The sequence below is a fragment of the Myxine glutinosa genome, chromosome 4 (assembly GCF_964187855.1).
Source record: "Myxine glutinosa chromosome 4, kmMyxGlut1.1, whole genome shotgun sequence".
Lineage (NCBI taxonomy): Eukaryota > Metazoa > Chordata > Myxini > Myxiniformes > Myxinidae > Myxine > Myxine glutinosa.
In genome coordinates, this window is record NC_136264.1 from 149,781,818 (window position 1) to 149,800,177 (window position 18,360).

At 44.8% G+C, this 18,360-nt stretch overlaps 1 protein-coding gene across 2 annotated transcripts in view; it reads left to right on the forward strand.

Annotated features, from left to right (window-relative positions):
• LOC137425381 (transmembrane 9 superfamily member 2) overlaps window positions 1-18,360 on the forward strand; it is a 73,531-nt gene that overhangs the window by 22,711 nt on the left and 32,460 nt on the right. The window contains exons 4-6 of one of the 2 annotated variants that reach the window (XM_068113775.2): window positions 8,148-8,278; window positions 11,674-11,803; window positions 16,294-16,421. In XM_068113775.2, coding sequence (XP_067969876.2) covers window positions 8,148-8,278; window positions 11,674-11,803; window positions 16,294-16,421 — 389 coding nt within the window. The remainder of the gene's footprint in view (window positions 1-8,147; window positions 8,279-11,673; window positions 11,804-16,293; window positions 16,422-18,360) is intronic. The other variant, XM_068113776.2, reaches the window with a different exon arrangement.

Consider the following 18,360-nt stretch of genomic DNA (forward strand, 5'->3'; position numbering starts at 1 on the left):
AACATTTTTGATTCCATGTACTATTATTGTTGTCGTTTGAGGGAAATAGATATTGCTATTTTCAAAAGGTAAAAAGTTTGTTTTAAATGAAACCGGAACTGGACGACGAAGAAGAAGAGGAAGAGGAGAAAAAGAAGGCGGAGCGAGTGAGTCGGAGAAGAAGCATAGTTGCTTTGCGGTCTGGAGCGAACGTTGGCGAGCAAGAGTCACGAGTGAACTCGTCTTTGCTAAGAGAATTTGGGGGCTCGTCTTTGCTGATTAAATTCCCTAAATCTCATCCGGGATAGAATTCCCAAAATTCCCAAATTTGGAATTTTTCTAACATTCCCAAATTTTTCAAAAAATATTGAAAATTTTTGTGTGAAGGTTAACAGGTGCTAACTAATAGTCACCATGGTGTTTGACGCAGAAAAGCTTGCGGCGCCCCCTAATGAGGCACAGTTCCAAGCGTTAAAAAGATCGGAACTCTTGATATTGGCCAAACATTTTAACTTGGAGGTCCGAGCTCATATTTTTTTTTTTTTTTTGGTTTTTGGTATACTGAATCGAGGCTCGTGAAAGAGCTAACATTTATTCCACAAACAAATCAACCAGACAAACAAAACATACAAAAAGAGGGAGCGGAAGACAATATGGGGAGAGGAGGGGAAGCACACAAACACAACACCTGAGAGCAGGGAGAAGCGCGGGAGAGAGAGGGCCTGGGGGGAGGAGGCGCAGACATGCGCAGATATGCGCAGAGGCGCAGATATGAAGAAAGCAGAGATGCAGACATTGGTGGTAGAATCTCTGGTGGGACAAGGAACATGGACATAGGTAGCCGTGGATTGGTTACCCGAGGAAAAAGAAAATGTGGAGCTCCGGAAAATGGAGATGCAACTGCAGAGCCAGGAAAGGTTAAAATAGTTGGAATGGAAAGCCGAGGAAAGAAGAGCAGAACAGGAACGAGAACTCGAGGAGAGAAGAGCAGAGGTAAGGAGAGCTGAAAGAGAACTCGAGGAGAGAAGAGCAGTGGAAAGGAGAGCTGAAGGAGAAAGAAGAGCAGGGGAAAGAGCAGAGGAAAGGAGAGCCGAAAGGGAGTTAAAGGAACGTGACATGGTGTATCAGAAGGAGCTTAAACTCAATGGAGCTGGAATTAATGGGAGAACGGAGAGAAGTAGTATCCATGCCGGGCTAGTTCGACAACAAGTCAGAACACTTGGGATGTTGGTAGGCATGTGAGGCTGGTTCCACCCTTCAATGAAAAGGAGGTAGCCAAGTTTTTTTTTACACTTTGAGAAAGTGGCTCAAATGCTAAAATGGCCTGTGGGGTCCTGGATTATGTTAGTGCAAAGTGTTTTGGTGGGTAAAGCTCAGGATATCTATTCGGCTTTACCGATTGACCAATGTGCAGATTATGAGATAGTGAAGAAAACCATTCTCAAAGCCTATGAATTGGTCCCTGAAGCTTACCAGCAAAAATTCAGGAATGCCAGGAAGAGGGAGAGTGAGACCCATGTGGAGTTTGCCAGAATGAAGGAAACCATGTTTGATCGGTGGTGTGACTCGAAGGGGATTGGGAAAGACTTCAAACTGTTGCGACAATTGATCTTGGTGGAGGAATTCAAACAGTGTGTCTACGCGGACATTAAAGTACATCTGGATGAAAAGAAAGTTCCAGAGTTGTATGAGGCAGCAACCGTGGCAGATGACTATGCCTTGACACACAGGATGGGGTTCCACAAACCTAACTTCTCGCCTAGAGTTAGCCAGGGGAGTTATGGTAAATCAGGTGCAGAGAACAAATATTCATGGAGGCGGCCTAGAGATGACTATGAGGTCAAATCTGACACCGCGACTTTTAGGGATCAGAAGACTACAGTTCCAAGACGGACTTATCTTCCGGGGTGCCCGAGGCAGACCACGAGTTTTTCCTCCGGGCCTACTTGCGCTTTTTGCAAGAAACCTGGGCATTTGATGGCCCAATGTTACGCCCTGAAAAGGAAAAATCAGGAGCGGAGTCAGACTAGTACAACTCCGAATGCATTGGCCAATGTGAGAAATCGTCCTTGGAGGACAGTGCCTTGTGAAGGTTCCCATGCCAAAGTTACGGCATCACAGAACGACCTTGTTCAAGAGGGTTACAAACCTTTTATTTCAGAGGGGTTTGTGTCACTGGATGGAGACTTAACGAACCAGAGACCTGTTAGGGTATTGAGGGACACAGGAGCACATCAATCTTTGATGCTTGAGGGCATTTTGCCATTGTCAGAGAAGACGGCAACTGGTGTTAGTGTTCTTTTACAGGGGGTTGGTGGCTATGTTAAAGCTCCACTTCATGTCATCCATTTGAAGTCTGATTTGGTGTCAGGACCGGTCACCGTAGGTTTACAAGCCACTCTTCCTGTAGAGGGAATCTCTTTTATTATCGGGAATGATTTGGCCGGTGGTCGAGTTTCTGGTAATCCGATGTTTGTTGAAAAGCCCAGTATGGAAAATAACACCGCACAGTTAGAGCAGGAGAACCCGGGTATCTTTCCATCCTGTGCTGCGACTCGTGCTATAGGTAGGAAGCGCTCTGAAGAGAAGGAGAAGGTACTGATGTCACGCTTTGCACAGTCACTTCTTGTCGAGTACCCTGAAACTAAGTGTCAGCACACACAAGTCATGGATGGACGCAATGTTGGCAAGCTCTTTGTAGGTGGACTGAACTTTGACACAAGTGAAGATGTTTCTGGACTCTATCTTTGGCAAATATGGACCACTCTTGGAAGTGCTGCTGATAAAAGACAGGGAGACGCAAAAGTCGAGAGGGTTTGGCTTTGTCACGTTTGAAAACACAAAGGACGCCAAAGATGCAGAAAAGGATTTGAATGGCAAGGATTTGGATGGTCGGGCCATAACAGTAGAGAAGGCAGGCCATGGGCGTCGAGGGGGCTTCAGAGGAGGAAAACGTGGAGGTAGTTTCAGGGGTGGCTATGGCTCCCGGGGTGGGAGTTGTAGTTTTGGTTGCGGCCGCAGTCGTGATTACTACGGAGGCTCCCAGCAGCAGCAGCGTAGTTTTGGCAACTCTCGACGGGATGACTATTACGGTGGTAGCCGAGATGGGGACCGCTACTCACATGACTACAGCACCCGACTCTACAACCGTGATTATGATTTGTATGATCAAGAGAAGAGTTGGCAGCACTGAGTGCTCAGGAGCAGCTGAGCCAAGATTCCGACACGGATTAACCCGTGAACTCCACGTTCCTAAATGCGTCCATGCAGTGAATACTCCCAGGCCTCACCACCCAACCACCATGAAACCTGGTTCTCAGCTTGGCCTCCTTCAAAAAGTGCTATAGATTTGCTTTGCTTTGGATTTTTGATCACAACTCCTTAACCTTCATTCAAAAAATGAAAAATAAAAACCAGAGGTTGATGAGATGGAGTTTGGCTTTGCAGGAGTTCAAATTGGAGATTGAGCATGTAAAGGGCAGGGACAATGTTGTTGCTGATGCTTTGTCCAGAGTGAACTAACTTTGGAAATTTCTGTTGGTTGTTTGGAAGTTTTGTTGCTTTATTTTGGGAAATATTAATTATCGTTGCTCATGGGAATTGATGATTTGGGTGTGAGTTTTACTTTTGTTTGTTAAAAGAGTTTTTACCTGCAAAGGAAGTTTTCACTATGTTCAAACTTACTTTCTTTTGTGGGGGGGAAGTCTTACGGATGCGTCACTTCCGATTTTGTGGTTTTCATCCACTGTAAACATTTTTGAATCCATGTACTATTATTGTTGTCGTTTGAGGGAAATAGATATTGCTATTTTCAAAAGATAAAAAGTTAATGTTTTAAATGAAACTGGAACCGGACGACGAAGAAGAAGAGGAAGAGGAGAAAAAGAAGGCGGAGCGAGTGAGTCGGAGAAGAAGCATCGTTGCTTTGCGGTCTGGAGCAAACGTTGGCGAGCACCCGAGTGAACTTTGGGTTTCCCAGGAAAGGGATTCCTGTGACAGAGTTGTTATCGCTGTGACAGATCAACCTGCGTGTCAGGTTTTTGGCGGTGGATTCCGAGGAGAATCATCGTCGGGCCGTTACGCCTCGAACGGGCCGTCGGCCATTTTGACTCGCGCGCTTTGCGCATCGCGCAAGGTCTTTGCTTCGCTTCAGCCCTTTTCACCGCATTCAGACGTTAATTGTGTGTGTGTGTGTGTGTGTGTGTGTGTGTGTGTGTGTGTGCGTGCGTGCGTGCGTGCGTGCGTGCCTGCGCGCGCGCAACATGGCTTTTGAAGGTTAATTTGCGGTTCGCCGACTGTGAGCCGTGAAACATCCATACCCGAGGGTGAGATTTCCCAGTCGCCTTGAGGGCGCCTTGTGATTTCCCAGGTGCCTTTGCGCAGCTTTGCCAGCAGGACTGTAACTGCCAACCCAACGGGATTCTGGTCTCGATTGGACATTGATCTGACGATCGCTGGAGCGGATCGACTTTGGCTTGAAGCCGGGATTAGAGACTTTGGGAATCTTCTTCTTTTCGCTCACTTGGAGCACAGTGAGTTATATTGTACGAACCTGATGGTACCATCATAGGATATACAGTCACGTGAAAAGGTAAGTGCACCCCATGTAAATTTTGACTTTTTCAACATATTCCCACATACAGCTATTTGATCTTCATTTCAACAATATTGACAGATAAAGGTGATATAATATAACAAATATCATGAAACATTTACATTTTGTAGTCCATTGTATAATTTAAATAAACATAAATGCAAATTTCACATGTGGAAAAAGTAAGTACACCCTTGGCTCTAATAGGTGGTATTGGCAGAAATTTACCCTTTGGCAGAAACAACCTCAAGTAGGCGTTTCTTATAACTGTCTACCAGTCTCTGACATCGACTGGGAGAAATTTTTACCCACCTCCATGCAGAATTCTTTCAGCTGTGGGATGTTTGAGGGGTTTCTTGCATGCACAGCTCGTTTCAAATCCCCACACAACATCTCAATGAGATTTAGATCCGGGCTTTGACTTGGCCATTCCAGAACCCTCCATTTCTTTCTTTTCAGCCATTCCTTGGTGGATTTACTGGTATGTTTAGGGTCATTGTCATGTTTCAAGGTCCACCTTCGGTTGAGCTTCAACTTTCCAACAGATGGCCTCACATTATCCTCAAGCACCCTCTGGTGCAATGAAGAATTAATAGTGGATTCTGTGATGGTGAGCTGCCCAGGCCCTGATGCAGCAAAGCTGCCCCAAACCATAATATTTCCACCACCATGCTTTACAGTTGGTATCAGGTTCTTGTGGTCAAATGCTGTCTTTGGTTTTTGCCAAACATGTCTTCTGGTACTGTGGCCAAATAGCTCTACCTTTGACTCATCTGTCCAGAGCACATTGTTCCAGAAGTGCTGGTCTTTGCCTAGGTGTTCAATGGCAAACTTTAGTCTTGCCCTGATGTTCTTTCTGGACAGCAAAGGTTTCCTCCTGGCACACCTCCCATGTAGATCAAATTTGTGCAGCCTCTTTCTTATGGTAGACTCATGCACTTTGACATCAACAGTGCAAGAGCTACCTGTAGGTCCTGTGATGACATTCTGGGGTTCTTAGAGACTTCTTTCAGCATCTTGCGGTCTGCTCTCGGGCTGAACTTGCTGGGGCGGCCTGGCCTGAACAAGTTGGCAGTTGTTTGGAATCTTCTTCACTTGTAGATGATCTTCCGGACAGTCGAATGATTGATTTCAAATTGTTTGGAGATCTTTTTAAATCCCTTCCCAGACTCGTAGGCATCTATAACCTTCTTTCTGAAGGCCTCAGAGAGCTATTTTGATCTAGGCATGGTGATGCCGCACACTTCAACAACAAAGAGCAAACCAAACTAAATGTCTGAGGTTTAAATAAGACAGGTTCCTCCAAGATCCTCTCTAACGATGTTCTAATCATTTGCACCTGAGCTGGTGTACCTGATTCTAATTTTAGGTATTTGAAGTAGTGATAAATGTAGGAGTGTACTTACTTTTTCCACATGTGAAATTTGCATTTATGTTTGTTTAAATTATACAATGGACTACAAAATGTAAATGTTTCATGATATTTGTTATATGATATCACCTTTATCTATCAATATTGTGGAAATGAAGATCAAATAGCTGCATGTTGAAATATGTTGAAAAGGTCAAAACTTTACATGGGGTGTACTTACTTTTTCACGCGACTGTATATTGATTGTACTTTTGATTACTATTATTGTTGTACTGTTATTCTTGTGTGATCTTAATACAATATTTGGTTGTTGGTAACAATTGGTGTGGCTTCACCATTGATCTTTGACATACAGAATAACACATTTTTCTGCCGTGACTCCTCTTGGGGCTCGGAGGTACACCGTGACCAGGGGGTTGGGGAGGAGCACGTAACAGAAATCAACAGTGGAGTTGAACGAAATCATATAAGGGAGACTTGGATAAATGATGGATGTGTGGAGGAATGCGGGCAGAAAAGGACGTGTTGGGTGGACAAGGTGGATACAGAAGGAAACTCAGGAGGGAAAAACTCTAAATTTTCTCAGGGTATTTGGATTCTCAAAAAAAGAGAAAAGATCATGCTTTTGGATTGGGGATGACCTGAAATGGTGGTGAACAGCTGTTGTGAAGACTTTGGGGGAATAATGAGAATGCAGGAGAATGTGGAAGTTGGGTCCACAGGCAGGACAAAAGATGAACAATTGCATAGAGGTGAGCAGTGATCCTGGATTTAGTTGGTTTTATAAGATGGGGGTTGATGGTGGACTGTGTGTGCCCAGCAGAAAGCTGGGATGGGGGGGTGGGGACATGAGAGGTGGGATAGGGATAGGGGACAAAGCACGGAAAGAAAGACAGGGAGACTACCGACCTATCTGTGATGGGAAAGGTGACGGGCCCATAAACTCGGCTTCATCGCGGGAGATTCCAATGATCTTTTGAAGGCCTTGGCGTCCACGGCGTCAAGCTGAGCAAGGTGTGAAGCAGGGTAGCCAGCCCAGAATGGGTTAGCAGTACTCCATCAAGCTGTGGATGAAGACTTTGTAGGTGGATAGGAGTTCATGTGTGCCAAGGAAGGACTTTGTACGACGGAGGATGCCCACCTGGCGACTGGCTCTGGAGGTCAACATTGAAATGTGGTTTGCCTAAGAAACATCTTGGCTGATAGTGAGATCAAGGAATTTGAGCGACTGAAATTCCTCAAGAGGATTGTTAAGAAGCCACAGAGAGCGGCACAGACAGAGAGAGGCACATAAAGAGTTGTCAGGATTGAAAGACATTCTAAGTGTTTGACCAGCTTGTGATTTTGCCAAGGTCTGCAGAGAGGGAAGAGGCTATCTCAAGGATGAGAGATGTCATGGCAGATGGTGGTCATTAGCAAATAGAGAAAGGGGATATTACAGAGATTCAGAGAGATCATTAATGAAGATCTGGAAGAGGACTGGGCCCAACACGCTGTCTTGTGGCACTCCGGCCTTGACGGGGAGAGGAGATGACAGGATTCCGTTGAGTGCCACACATTGGCTGCAAGAGTAGAGGAAGTCAGTGAGCCATGTGTGGAGGCGGTATTGGATGCAACAGGCAGAGAGTTGTTAGATAGATTTCAGACTGTATCAAAAGCACGGGATACGTCCAGAGAGATGGCCCTGATCTCATGGCTGACATTGAGCCCTCCATTCATTGTTGGGTGAGTAGAAGCAGAATGTCCAAGGTGGAGTGGTCTGGTCTGAAACCAAATTGGTGATCTGAGATGAGGCTGTTGAGGAAATGGGAGTATTTTATATCGACTGTGATGATGACCTTGCTGATCATTGGAAGTAAGCTGATAGGTCTGTAGTTAAGAGAATCAGTTGTTGGACCTTTTTAGCTCACCTGGCGCAGTATTGTGGTGATGAATTTTCGACAATGATGTTTTCATTGTTACATGAAAACAACCTCCAGCCACCGCAACAGATCTGGTTTGGAAAACTTAACTTTGATTTGGTTAAAGGAAGCAGCTGTGCAGTGTGCATCCGACCTACATGTGGACAAACCCCGAACCGGAGAAGAACGGGGGAAGGACATTGTTGTAATAACTTGTTAAACAAGTAAAATCAAATGGATTACCTATTGTTTGAAGTTATTTGGTAATTGTAACCCTGTCACTTTAACTCTTCTTTGGCAGATCGAGTTCAAGAAGGATGTAAAATGTGCCAAGGTTTGTGACGTTAAAGTCTACGACCCAACTTCAAAAGAAGACCAAGCTCGCTTGCACTTCATCATGCAAGCTATGCAGCTGAACTACCATAACTACTGGTAAATTTTTGGTGTTTTGGATGGAGTGACTATTTCTGTGATCATTTGCCAAAAAGATTTGGAATGGCATGCAATGTGATGGTGGCTATAATGTTGAGCAAGTTTGCATTGAAAACGCCAATATATTGTTACGTTTGTGTATAGAGCCAGGTAGAATTGTATAGGTAGTGTGCTCCGAATGTCATGAAGAAGAAAGACCCCATGTATCATAAGCAGGAAATTCGTTTCGACCGGATGTCGTGTAAGTACGTATAAGTGTCCCCATGAGAGGGGTGGGGTTATGTTAATTAGTTAGGGATTAATGGTAAATCCCCTGTATATAATAGCCTCTGTTATTTTTCCTTTGTTCCTTATGGCAATGCAGCACACACACATAGCAAGAAATCGACCATTTAGAACACTAAATAAAAGCGACCGGAACTGGGACATTGAACCATTGCTGATACCACCGATGGGTGATCACAAAAGCAAGCAGGCCTGTGAGGCCACGCCCCGAAGAGCAGCGATTGGTTAGGGTACGATAGAGTGATGTGGCGGCGGCCGCTGGTTGGAGCAGGCACGGGTGGCATCGGATGACGTCAGAGGACTGCGAAGAAAACGGAGTTCCCGACATTTTGTCTCTTTTGGTTCTATCGTTCTCTCCGGGCTGGCCTCCATAGCGAACTCTCTCTTTTTGGTCAGATAGGCTCTCGGCATCTGGATTTCATTAAGAATGGTCACACATACGCTAGCCTGGTGTTGGGTTAGCGGATAGGGTGCCGGCTTAGGATCCTAGGATCCTGGGTTCGAAGCCCGGTCGATCGCTGAATTAACGCCAGGGTGGTTGACTCAGCCTGTCATCCTTCCGAGGTCGGCAAATTGAGTACCAGTTCACTGGTAATTCCCTGCTTGTCGTAAAAGGCGACAAAACAGGGTTGGCGGCAGGAAGGGCATCCGGCCGTAAAACATTGCTTCAAAAAGGGGACCAACAAAAACAACAACCACGGTGCCCGAAAAAGGGGGGAAAAATTGCCTCTAAAGGTGGTTTTTTGTTTTTTTTACACATACGGTGCATCTTGAGTTGGACCTGGAAGTGTTGGTGGAAGGTGGACACATTTGCATGCTCTGTTTGTGCTGGGTTCCGATTGAAGGCACGGCCGCATTTTCATTTCCTTGGCACGTCGGGGCTGGTGAACGAGATCATCGGGGACGAGCGGGGGCGAGTGGAATGGGTACGGCCTGCTAACTTCGCACTTTGCGGCTAGAGGAGCGGACTGCACAGCGAGGCCTAGTACCCCGCTCGTGGGCAGTGCAGGCGCGCAGGGACGTGGGGGCCTGTGACGATCCGGGACGATTCCTGGCGAGGTTCAAGAGCCGCTCGAAGCTTAGTACAAACTAACACATTTATTTTCCAGTTATATTTCCTCTTGTGTTGTATTTGAGTCTGTGTCGGGGCGCTCCATTTAGGAATCTTATTTTACCGTGCATTATTTGGTTACCGGCATTTCTTCAATAAAGCCGGTATTTTTGTACATTGAATTCTGTGTCGGCTTGGAATTAATTATCGCAGGTTTGAAGACATCTGGTGGACCTGTGAAGGTAAGTTCATCATTTTCCTTTCCCTCGCGTGTAAAGAACACCGTCATTTTTGACTGAACGCCTCGGAGTGTAAGCTCATTCAACTATCTGTTTCCTTGGAGGACTGTAATCCCTAGGAACACGACAATATGATGAATGTGTAACCTTTTCAGCTTTCTACAATCTAATCGTAGGCGATCTATGACTGAGTATCAGAGATTGTTTGTTTCTTTGTGTTTGTTTGTTTGTGATGACTGATTAAAATAACGATAACTAGAATGGCACTCGGTAGAGCGCATACCTCCGCCAGGTGCAACAGTTTGTTTTGTATCCCACTGATGGGCCAGATCTGGGTTCGGACCTGAACCAAAATCTAATCGGCTTGTTCTTGTCGCCTAACAAACTCGTCTCCCAAGTTCAGTCATAACTCGTCCATAACCTTTTAAAATATCATGTTGCATATGGCGTTTTGCTCGATTCAATGGTGAAGGTGAAGGTGAAGAATCAACCTCAATGGTGAAGAATCACTTAAAAATTAAATAATTCTCGTATCCGAATCCATATTAAGATCTTCACCAAAATTGAATCGATTCTTTCTTGTCACACACCCAACTGGCCCACCACGTTTCGTCCAAATCCGTCCACAATTTTTTGAGATATTGTGCTATGTATCGTTTTTGGCCCTATCTCCCAATGGTGAAGAATCACTTTAAAAAAAATTCTACTACCCGGATCCGAATCCGGATCTTCACCATAATCTAATCATTTCGTCCTTGTCACATACACTACCTTTCTGCCAAATTTTGTCCGAATCTGTCCACAACTTTTGGAGATATCCTGGTCACAGACAGACAAACAGACAGGGGTGAAAACGTAACCTCCATCCACCTTCGGTGGCGGAGGTAATAAATGTCATCCAATTGTCATCTATCTATAATTCCACTAATCTCTGTGTGTATGTTTGTTTGTATGTTTGTATGTTTGTATGTTTGTCTGTGACCGCTGTTTCTCGACAACTACCGGTCCGATATACTTGAAACTTGCCAGGTATATTGCTGGGGACCCGAGGATGTGCCTTTTCAAGGTTTTAAATTAATCGCAGAAGTAGTTACCGAGCTATGTCCAAAAAACGATTCAACCAATCAGAGAGCAGCGAGCTATCACGTGTGCCGAACGTGGCGAACAGACTCTGCCTCGGATGGCACATTTGAGAGCGTATTCATTTATTTCCCGTCGGCAAACTATGTTGGCGCTATGTTGGCGTTAAACTATGTTTTAAAACTAATTAAAACTAATTTGCGATTCTTTCGCTTTGCGATGCGATTTGCGATTGCGTTAAACTCGCTCGGGCGTTAAACTATGTTTTAAAACTAATTAAAACTAATTTGCGATTCATTCGCTTTCCTGCGCATTTGTGCACGCGATGGCGATTTCTTTACCAAACTCCGCAAGCGCCAAGCCGTTAGCTTTGGACCAAACCATTTCATGTAAATAGAGGGGGGGGATTGTCACCGTACTCGCAAGCCGTTCGCTTTGGACCAAACCATTTCATGTAAATAGAGGGGGGGGATTGTCACCGTACTCGCAAGCCGTTCGCTTTGGACCAAACCATTTCATGTAAATAGAGGGGGGGGGGGATTGTCACCGTACTCGCAAGCCGTTCGCTTTGGACCAAACCATTGCATGTAAATAGAGGGGGGGGATATACTTTTAGATATATATATAGTACGGGCATGCCCTAGTTGTGTTTAATTTCATGAAGAATATGGTTTGTCATTGACCAGTAGAGAATGAAGTGTGGAGTTTCTGTGTTGAGCGCTATGTAATGATGCTTTTAGGATCATAGACAACATGCCTGTGACGTGGTGTTACAATGTAGAAGATGGAAAAAAGTATTGCAGCACGGGATTTCCTGTTGGTTGCTTCGTGAACGATGAGGGCCTCATGAAAGATGCGTGTGCAATCAATGTAAGTAGTTGTTGTTACTCTTCAACTCCATTTTTTTTTTTTCTATTAAAGTCTCCACACTGATTTTATGCACTTCTTGTGAACTATCCTCTTGTGCACCGGAATGGATGCAATGGTTCCCTCGTGGTTAGCATCCGATAAGTTGTACGTTCAAATCTAGCTGCAGGCAGGAGTATTAAGGATTCGAATTGTAAGTTATTCTAAGCTGAACTAATTTCAGAATAATTGCTTTGTGCGTTTATCATATTGTTGATTTTAAAAACATGAGCTGCTCATTGATTAGCCTTTGGTGAGGGGGCATTCCACCTCGTCTGGTTGGTCTATATGTGATTTTTTTTGTTTGTTTATTTTTTTTGTGTCCATGGTTGAGGCTCGTGTAAGAGCTAAAGCAGAATGGAATGGGAAAAAAAATGTAAAGGGGGAAACACCAACACCAGAGTGAGATCAATGGGAAGGGGAAAGGACACATGGGGGTGAACAAGCTTCACACAAGCTGAATGAAACGCAGCAAAGGGAGCTAGGGGAATGTGAGGATGAAACAGCAAAGGAACAAACCAACCGACATCCAACAATCGAAATGAGGTGAGGGAAAAGGGGGAAATCACAATAACCTGGAAAAAGAGTGCTTGGGAATGGGGTCATTTGGGGGTAGAAAAAGATAGTAAGTATGGATGGGGGATGACCAGGAGCACAAGGTTCTCTCCAGTGGAGAGGATGATGGGAAGAATGGCACATGTGTGGTTTTGGATTGGCAGTTGGTACAGCAGGGGATGAAGGTTGTCAAGTTTGGTGCATCAATGATGTCTGTAAATCTGATTGTTTAGGGGATCAGGTGGGATAACAGGAACCGGAAAAGGAAGAATTGTGTAATCTTAGAGGAATTGGTGCAATTTTTTTCCATAGGAGGGGTGTTAGGCCATTATCAAAGAGGACATGGTGGGGAAGGCTTTACAGTTTTGCATTGTGTTTATTGGCGCTGAGGAAGCGCCTCTAGCGATTGACTTCCAGCCAGTGTAACGCTAATTCCTGTCACAGGAATTCTGAGATCATATAAGTGGGCGTGGCAGTTCCTGATTGGTTCGTGTTGGGGAACGCCTTCTCGCTGCCGACGTGACGTAAATTCGCGCACGCGCACTGGTGAAGCTTACTCGATCTTACTCGATCCCATATTACATGTACTTTCATTGCATACAAATTATACTTCCTCCTAGAAATTCCATGCCCGAACCTCAGCGCAATCCAAGAGGATTCACTTGTTTAACAGTATGCTCACAAAAGCTTCGAATGGATACTCAAATTCTACCGATGAGAAGGAAGTGCCACATACATTCCTGTAACCGATTAAAAAAGGATTAATTTTTTTCCAGCATTCCTATGCCATTCAGACGCATCTTCAATAGTCCTCTTTTCGAACTCATTGCAGAACTGGTTGTACCGTGGACATCATCGCATTGCCTTTGAGTGCACTTTTCATTTGTAGAATTGGAAAGAGCTAGAGCGAAATTTTGCATCAGGTAGGTAGGTGGTCATCGCATAGAACAAATATACATGGTCACAAGCTGCCGCACTAGCATGACAGAGTGCACTCGGGGATTGTGATGTCATGTCGATGAATTGCATTTCGCTCACAGCAGCAGCGTAAGAGTGGGCGATAATGTCGCTGGCAAGTTTTAAATAGTCATCGTTTAGACTGAGATGTATTCTCTCATCAAGCGTGTTTAACATGTCCTCCGAAACAATAATGAGAATGCTTCACAAGAATACTGATGTATTGAAAGAGAAATCGGTGCATAATGATGAATCTTGAAAAGTCTCAGGTCAGCAGATAATATTGCATTGTAACTCTTTCCTCATCTATAGCAACTTCAACTGCCACTGCCACTTTGCTGTCACGGCATTGATGCTGAGTCCTTCTGCGATTACAGGAATCTGACCCAATCTGTGAACTTTCCAACTCGCATCTCTGGTAACTGCCATGTCCTCCCTTCTGAATCTGGTATGACAAACATTCGAAGCAACCTCTCGTGTTCTTCCTCTGTCCCTGTCGGCTCATCTGCCCATTTTCTTGTTGAAGTCCACTCCTCTCCAGTTATTGTGAACGAGTGACCTCAAAACAGCAGAATATGGCTGTTCACCCAGGTCAACTGGCAGGGACTACAGTCTGCCTTCTCAAAAAGATTGGGCCCGCATCCACACACCATCCACTATTGATTCTGCTGAGAATATGTTGATTTGAAAGTTTACTCTCTCTCTCTCCCTTTCTCTCGTGCACCAGTTTATCCCACCCTGTCTCCAACTATCCTCTGGAAGACTTTGGAGAAGTACGTGTTAATCCTTCAGTAAGCCAGAAAACGTCATCTTGCTCATCTCAAGGTTAAACTCTTCAACCCGTCTCCTTCCTCAAAAGCTTGGTGACACCTTCTTACGTGCATCTCTGGTGTATGCTTCTCCCTCACCTCAAAAAAACCTCACTGCAGTCTCTACTCGAGATGAGGCAGAATGTTTCAACTGTGTGTTTTGCTCCAAATCATGTCTATCCAACCCATCCCATTCAATGTCGTCTCCATCTTATGTTATCCACTATGCACTTGACTCTTTCTCTTTCTCTCCTGAGATGATCGAGAAACCCTAGATTGGCAATGGGTTGAAATAGCATCGTAGTTTGTGTTTTCTCATCCTGCTCTGCTGCTCTTGTTTCTCCTGTGTGTGTGCGCCCTTCAGCCTGTCTTCCTTTAACCGTCTCCCGTCTGCCTGGGAGTCAACAAATATCACTCCCATTGATTAAATGCTGGTCTTTCAAATGGAATAAGTCTTTAAATCCTGGACAATGTCTCATTGTCTGATCCTTTTTGCTGCGGAAGGCTCGTCAAACAACCCCTCCTGCGGAAGCCATTTCTCGTTGCACATAAGGCACTCGTATGTCCTTTTCAAATCTGTTTGCACCATTTGTACACGTTTTTCAAATCTCCTAAGAATGTCATAAGGTGTGATACCTTTGCTATGCAGAAACTTGATTACGTGCACTGTTGTAGTGGGGCAGCCATTTTTACAGCATGATTACCTACATTACATGTGGGGAATTGCTTACAAAAAAAAACGGTCAAAAATGACTTGCACTTGCCCCTGCCGATGCATGTTCTTCCTTTATATTGGGTGGAGCAGACTGGTACAGATTTGCTGCTCTGCTCTGTCAATAACACTTTTCCACTGCCCTCTATCACCCACCATCTCTCTCCACTCTCCATCCACCTCCACCTTTCTGGCATTCCTTACCCCACAATCTCCCCTACTCACCTGTGATTATAGCCCTTTTTCTCCTGCCTCACTCTTTCAACACATCTGCTCTCTTTGGAAGTCTGTCTTCCTCCATCTGAATGAGTTGCCCTGCTAATTTCAGGCATTTCTTTACCAATCCTCATGTCAAGCCCATCTGCACACTGATCTCTTCCCTCAGTTCATCCATCTTCCTTCTATCAATCCTCTTCACTCCCACAATCCTCTTGACGCAACTGTTCTCACAGACCTGCATCCTCTGTTGCTGCTGCTGCTGCTTTGTCAGTGCCACCATTTCCAGGCCATATCGATGAATGAATACAGCCTGGTCTGCATATAATGCAACTGTATTACACACACTATTAGTCAGAGTAAATTTAACTGAATGTATTGATTTACATATACAGTATATCATCTTACTATAATTCACCAAATGTCCATCCGTGCCGTCCGTCTGTCTGTCTGTCCGTTCGATGGTACCGTAAAAACTGCTGAACCGAATGCAACGATATTTTGAGTGGGTAATCCTGGGATCTCCAGGAGTAAAATAGGCTATTTAGTTTTCCCAATTTCAGCTTTGGTCTCCAGCATTCTCAGGTTTGGACTCCCACATAACATTCGCGTTCGCATAACGTTCATTTTTCTCATTGTGACGATGTTTTCATTGTGACGATGTTGTTTTCCCGGGTGCCGCACAAACGGCTGCACCGATCGCTGCACGGCTGCACCGATCGAACTCTGTGACCTTGGACAAAGACCTTTTATAAGGACATGGGTTGAATCCCTGCTTGAGAGAATTCTAACCCATTTCAACTGAAGGAAACACGTATCGGGAGTACATATGACATAGCGATTGTGAACACCATTATCGATCACGATTCACGATCATGATCATCACGATCATAGTGTATCGATCACTGTGGGACATTTGGTGAATTATAGTAAGATACTGTTTAGATTTTGATGATTTGCGTGTGATATGATTTAACGGATGTTGATATGAATCGTTTAAAATAAAAAAGCCTTCTATTTCTGGTATCTTACCTTTTCATTTGGGCCTCCCAATTGAAGCCCCGCCCGAAGGGAGGGCGTGTACCGTTGCTAGTAATTTCAATGTTTTTATCTCTTGCTTATGCCACTGATATTAGAGGATAGCTGGATGATGTTACTTGTACTGTTTATATTACAGTCACTTTATCTCTTGCTGTCGTTCACAGCCTGGTTACAACGTACATGACACGTACTACTTGTTTAACCATGTCGACATCACCATAACATATCACAGCGGGGCAGGAGCTGGCTGGCAAGGTGCACGCCTCGTCGCCGCCAAACTGGAACCCCGCAGGTTTGTGATGTCAATATGCACTAAAACAACTCTTGTATTACAACTCTATTGGACAATTTGATTGATGATTTTTTCCATCAAAATACGATGCTGCAAAATATTGTATGTGGCACTTGTTGTAAGCCGGCGGCGCAACACTGCCAGAAGCACGTATTATTAGTATTAATATTGTTTTGTACGAGAAATAACATTAATATTATGCTATTGTCATTAGCATTATTGTCCCCCGTCGCACCGCGTAGCGAAAGGGGGATTATGGTTTTCCTGTCCGTCCGTGCGGGCGTGCGTGCGTGCATGCGTGCGTAAGCGAAGGACCAAATTCCAATTTGGTGTGCGGGTGCAACCCCACGTCAAAATCCAAGATGGCCACCGCCATGTATGTCTGACGCCATGAATGTCTGAACCTTGTGAGCGGAATATCTTGAAAAATAAGCGAAGTACCAACTTCTAATCTGGTGTGTGGGTGTATCTAGGCATAAGGAAGAACGCTATTGAAAATTGGGTCACCACGTCAAAATCCAAGATGGCCTCCACCATATATATATATGTCTGAACCTTGTGAGCGAAATATCTTGAAAAATAAACGAACTACTAACTTCTAATCTGGTGTGTGGGTGTATCTACGCATAAGGAAGAACGCTATTGAATATTGGGTCGCCACGTCAAAATCCAAGATGGCCGCCTTGCGCCTTCCACTTTGTCAACTCGCATGACTTCACCGACCGGGGACCAAGGCGTAACGCTTGTTACTTTTGTTATTAGAAGCGGCCTTGGAAAAACACCACGATAAAGCCATCTTAACACGGATGTACACCTCAACATAGAGTTCGACCAAGACGAACAACCCCCTTGGGGAGGTGGGCAAATGAAGTCACTCCAATCTCCATCGTGTAACCCTTAGTCTTCCTGTCAAGTTTGGTTGAGATTGGATGTATCCAAATGCATCCAAAATGTATGTATGGCCAAAACAAATATGGCCAAATATGGCCAAATGTATGGTATGGTTTGTATGGCCAAATGTATCGCAGTCAAACAAATTCAGTCAGACAGCCACAACAAATTGCGTATTTTTGAATGAGGGACAACGGCGTTTATTGTCCCCCGTCGCACCGCGGAGCGAAAGGGGGACTATGGTTTTCCCCCCGTCCGTGTGTGCGTCCGTACGTGCATGCGTACGTGCGCACGTGCATAAGCGAAAGACCGAATTCTAATTTGGTGTGTGGGTGCAACCCACGTCAAAATCCAAGATGGCCGCCACCATGTATGTCTGATGCCATGTATGTCTGAACCTTGTGAGCGGAATATCTTGAAAAATAAGCGAAGTACCAACTTCTAATCTGGTGTGTGGGTGTATCTAGGCATAAGGAAGAGCGCTATTGAAAATTGGGTCGCCACGTCAAAGTCCAAGATGCGTCTTCCACTTTGTCAACTCGCATCACTTCACCGACGGGGGACCTAGGCGTAACTCTTGTTATGCAAGAGAACCTTGTGCTCAACGTTGTTAAACTAGCAGCAAATAAATTGTGATATTAGGTATGTTGTTTGAAGCTTTGTTCAAAAAAGATGGATATAGGTTTGCAAATCTCCTGTGTTGTGACAAGTGGGCTGTTTATGGCAAGAACGGGAAGAAACACTTTCATAGGGTACACTAAAGATCCAGAATATGGGTAATAACAACAAACAAACAACATGCATTTTAAGGCCATTTTCCCTGCGAGAGCGGGGGTTAGCCATGCGGTCCCCATGACAATCCTCTCCATTTTGCCCTATTTTCTGCATCTCCCCTTGTTAACCCCCTTGCCCGCATTTCTTCTTCCACCATCTTTAGCCAAGTCTTTCTCGGTCTTCCCCGTCCTCTACTTCCCTCTACATTCATTTCCATCACTCTTCTCAACCAGTCACTTTCGTCCTTCCTCAACACATGACAAAACCATCTCAA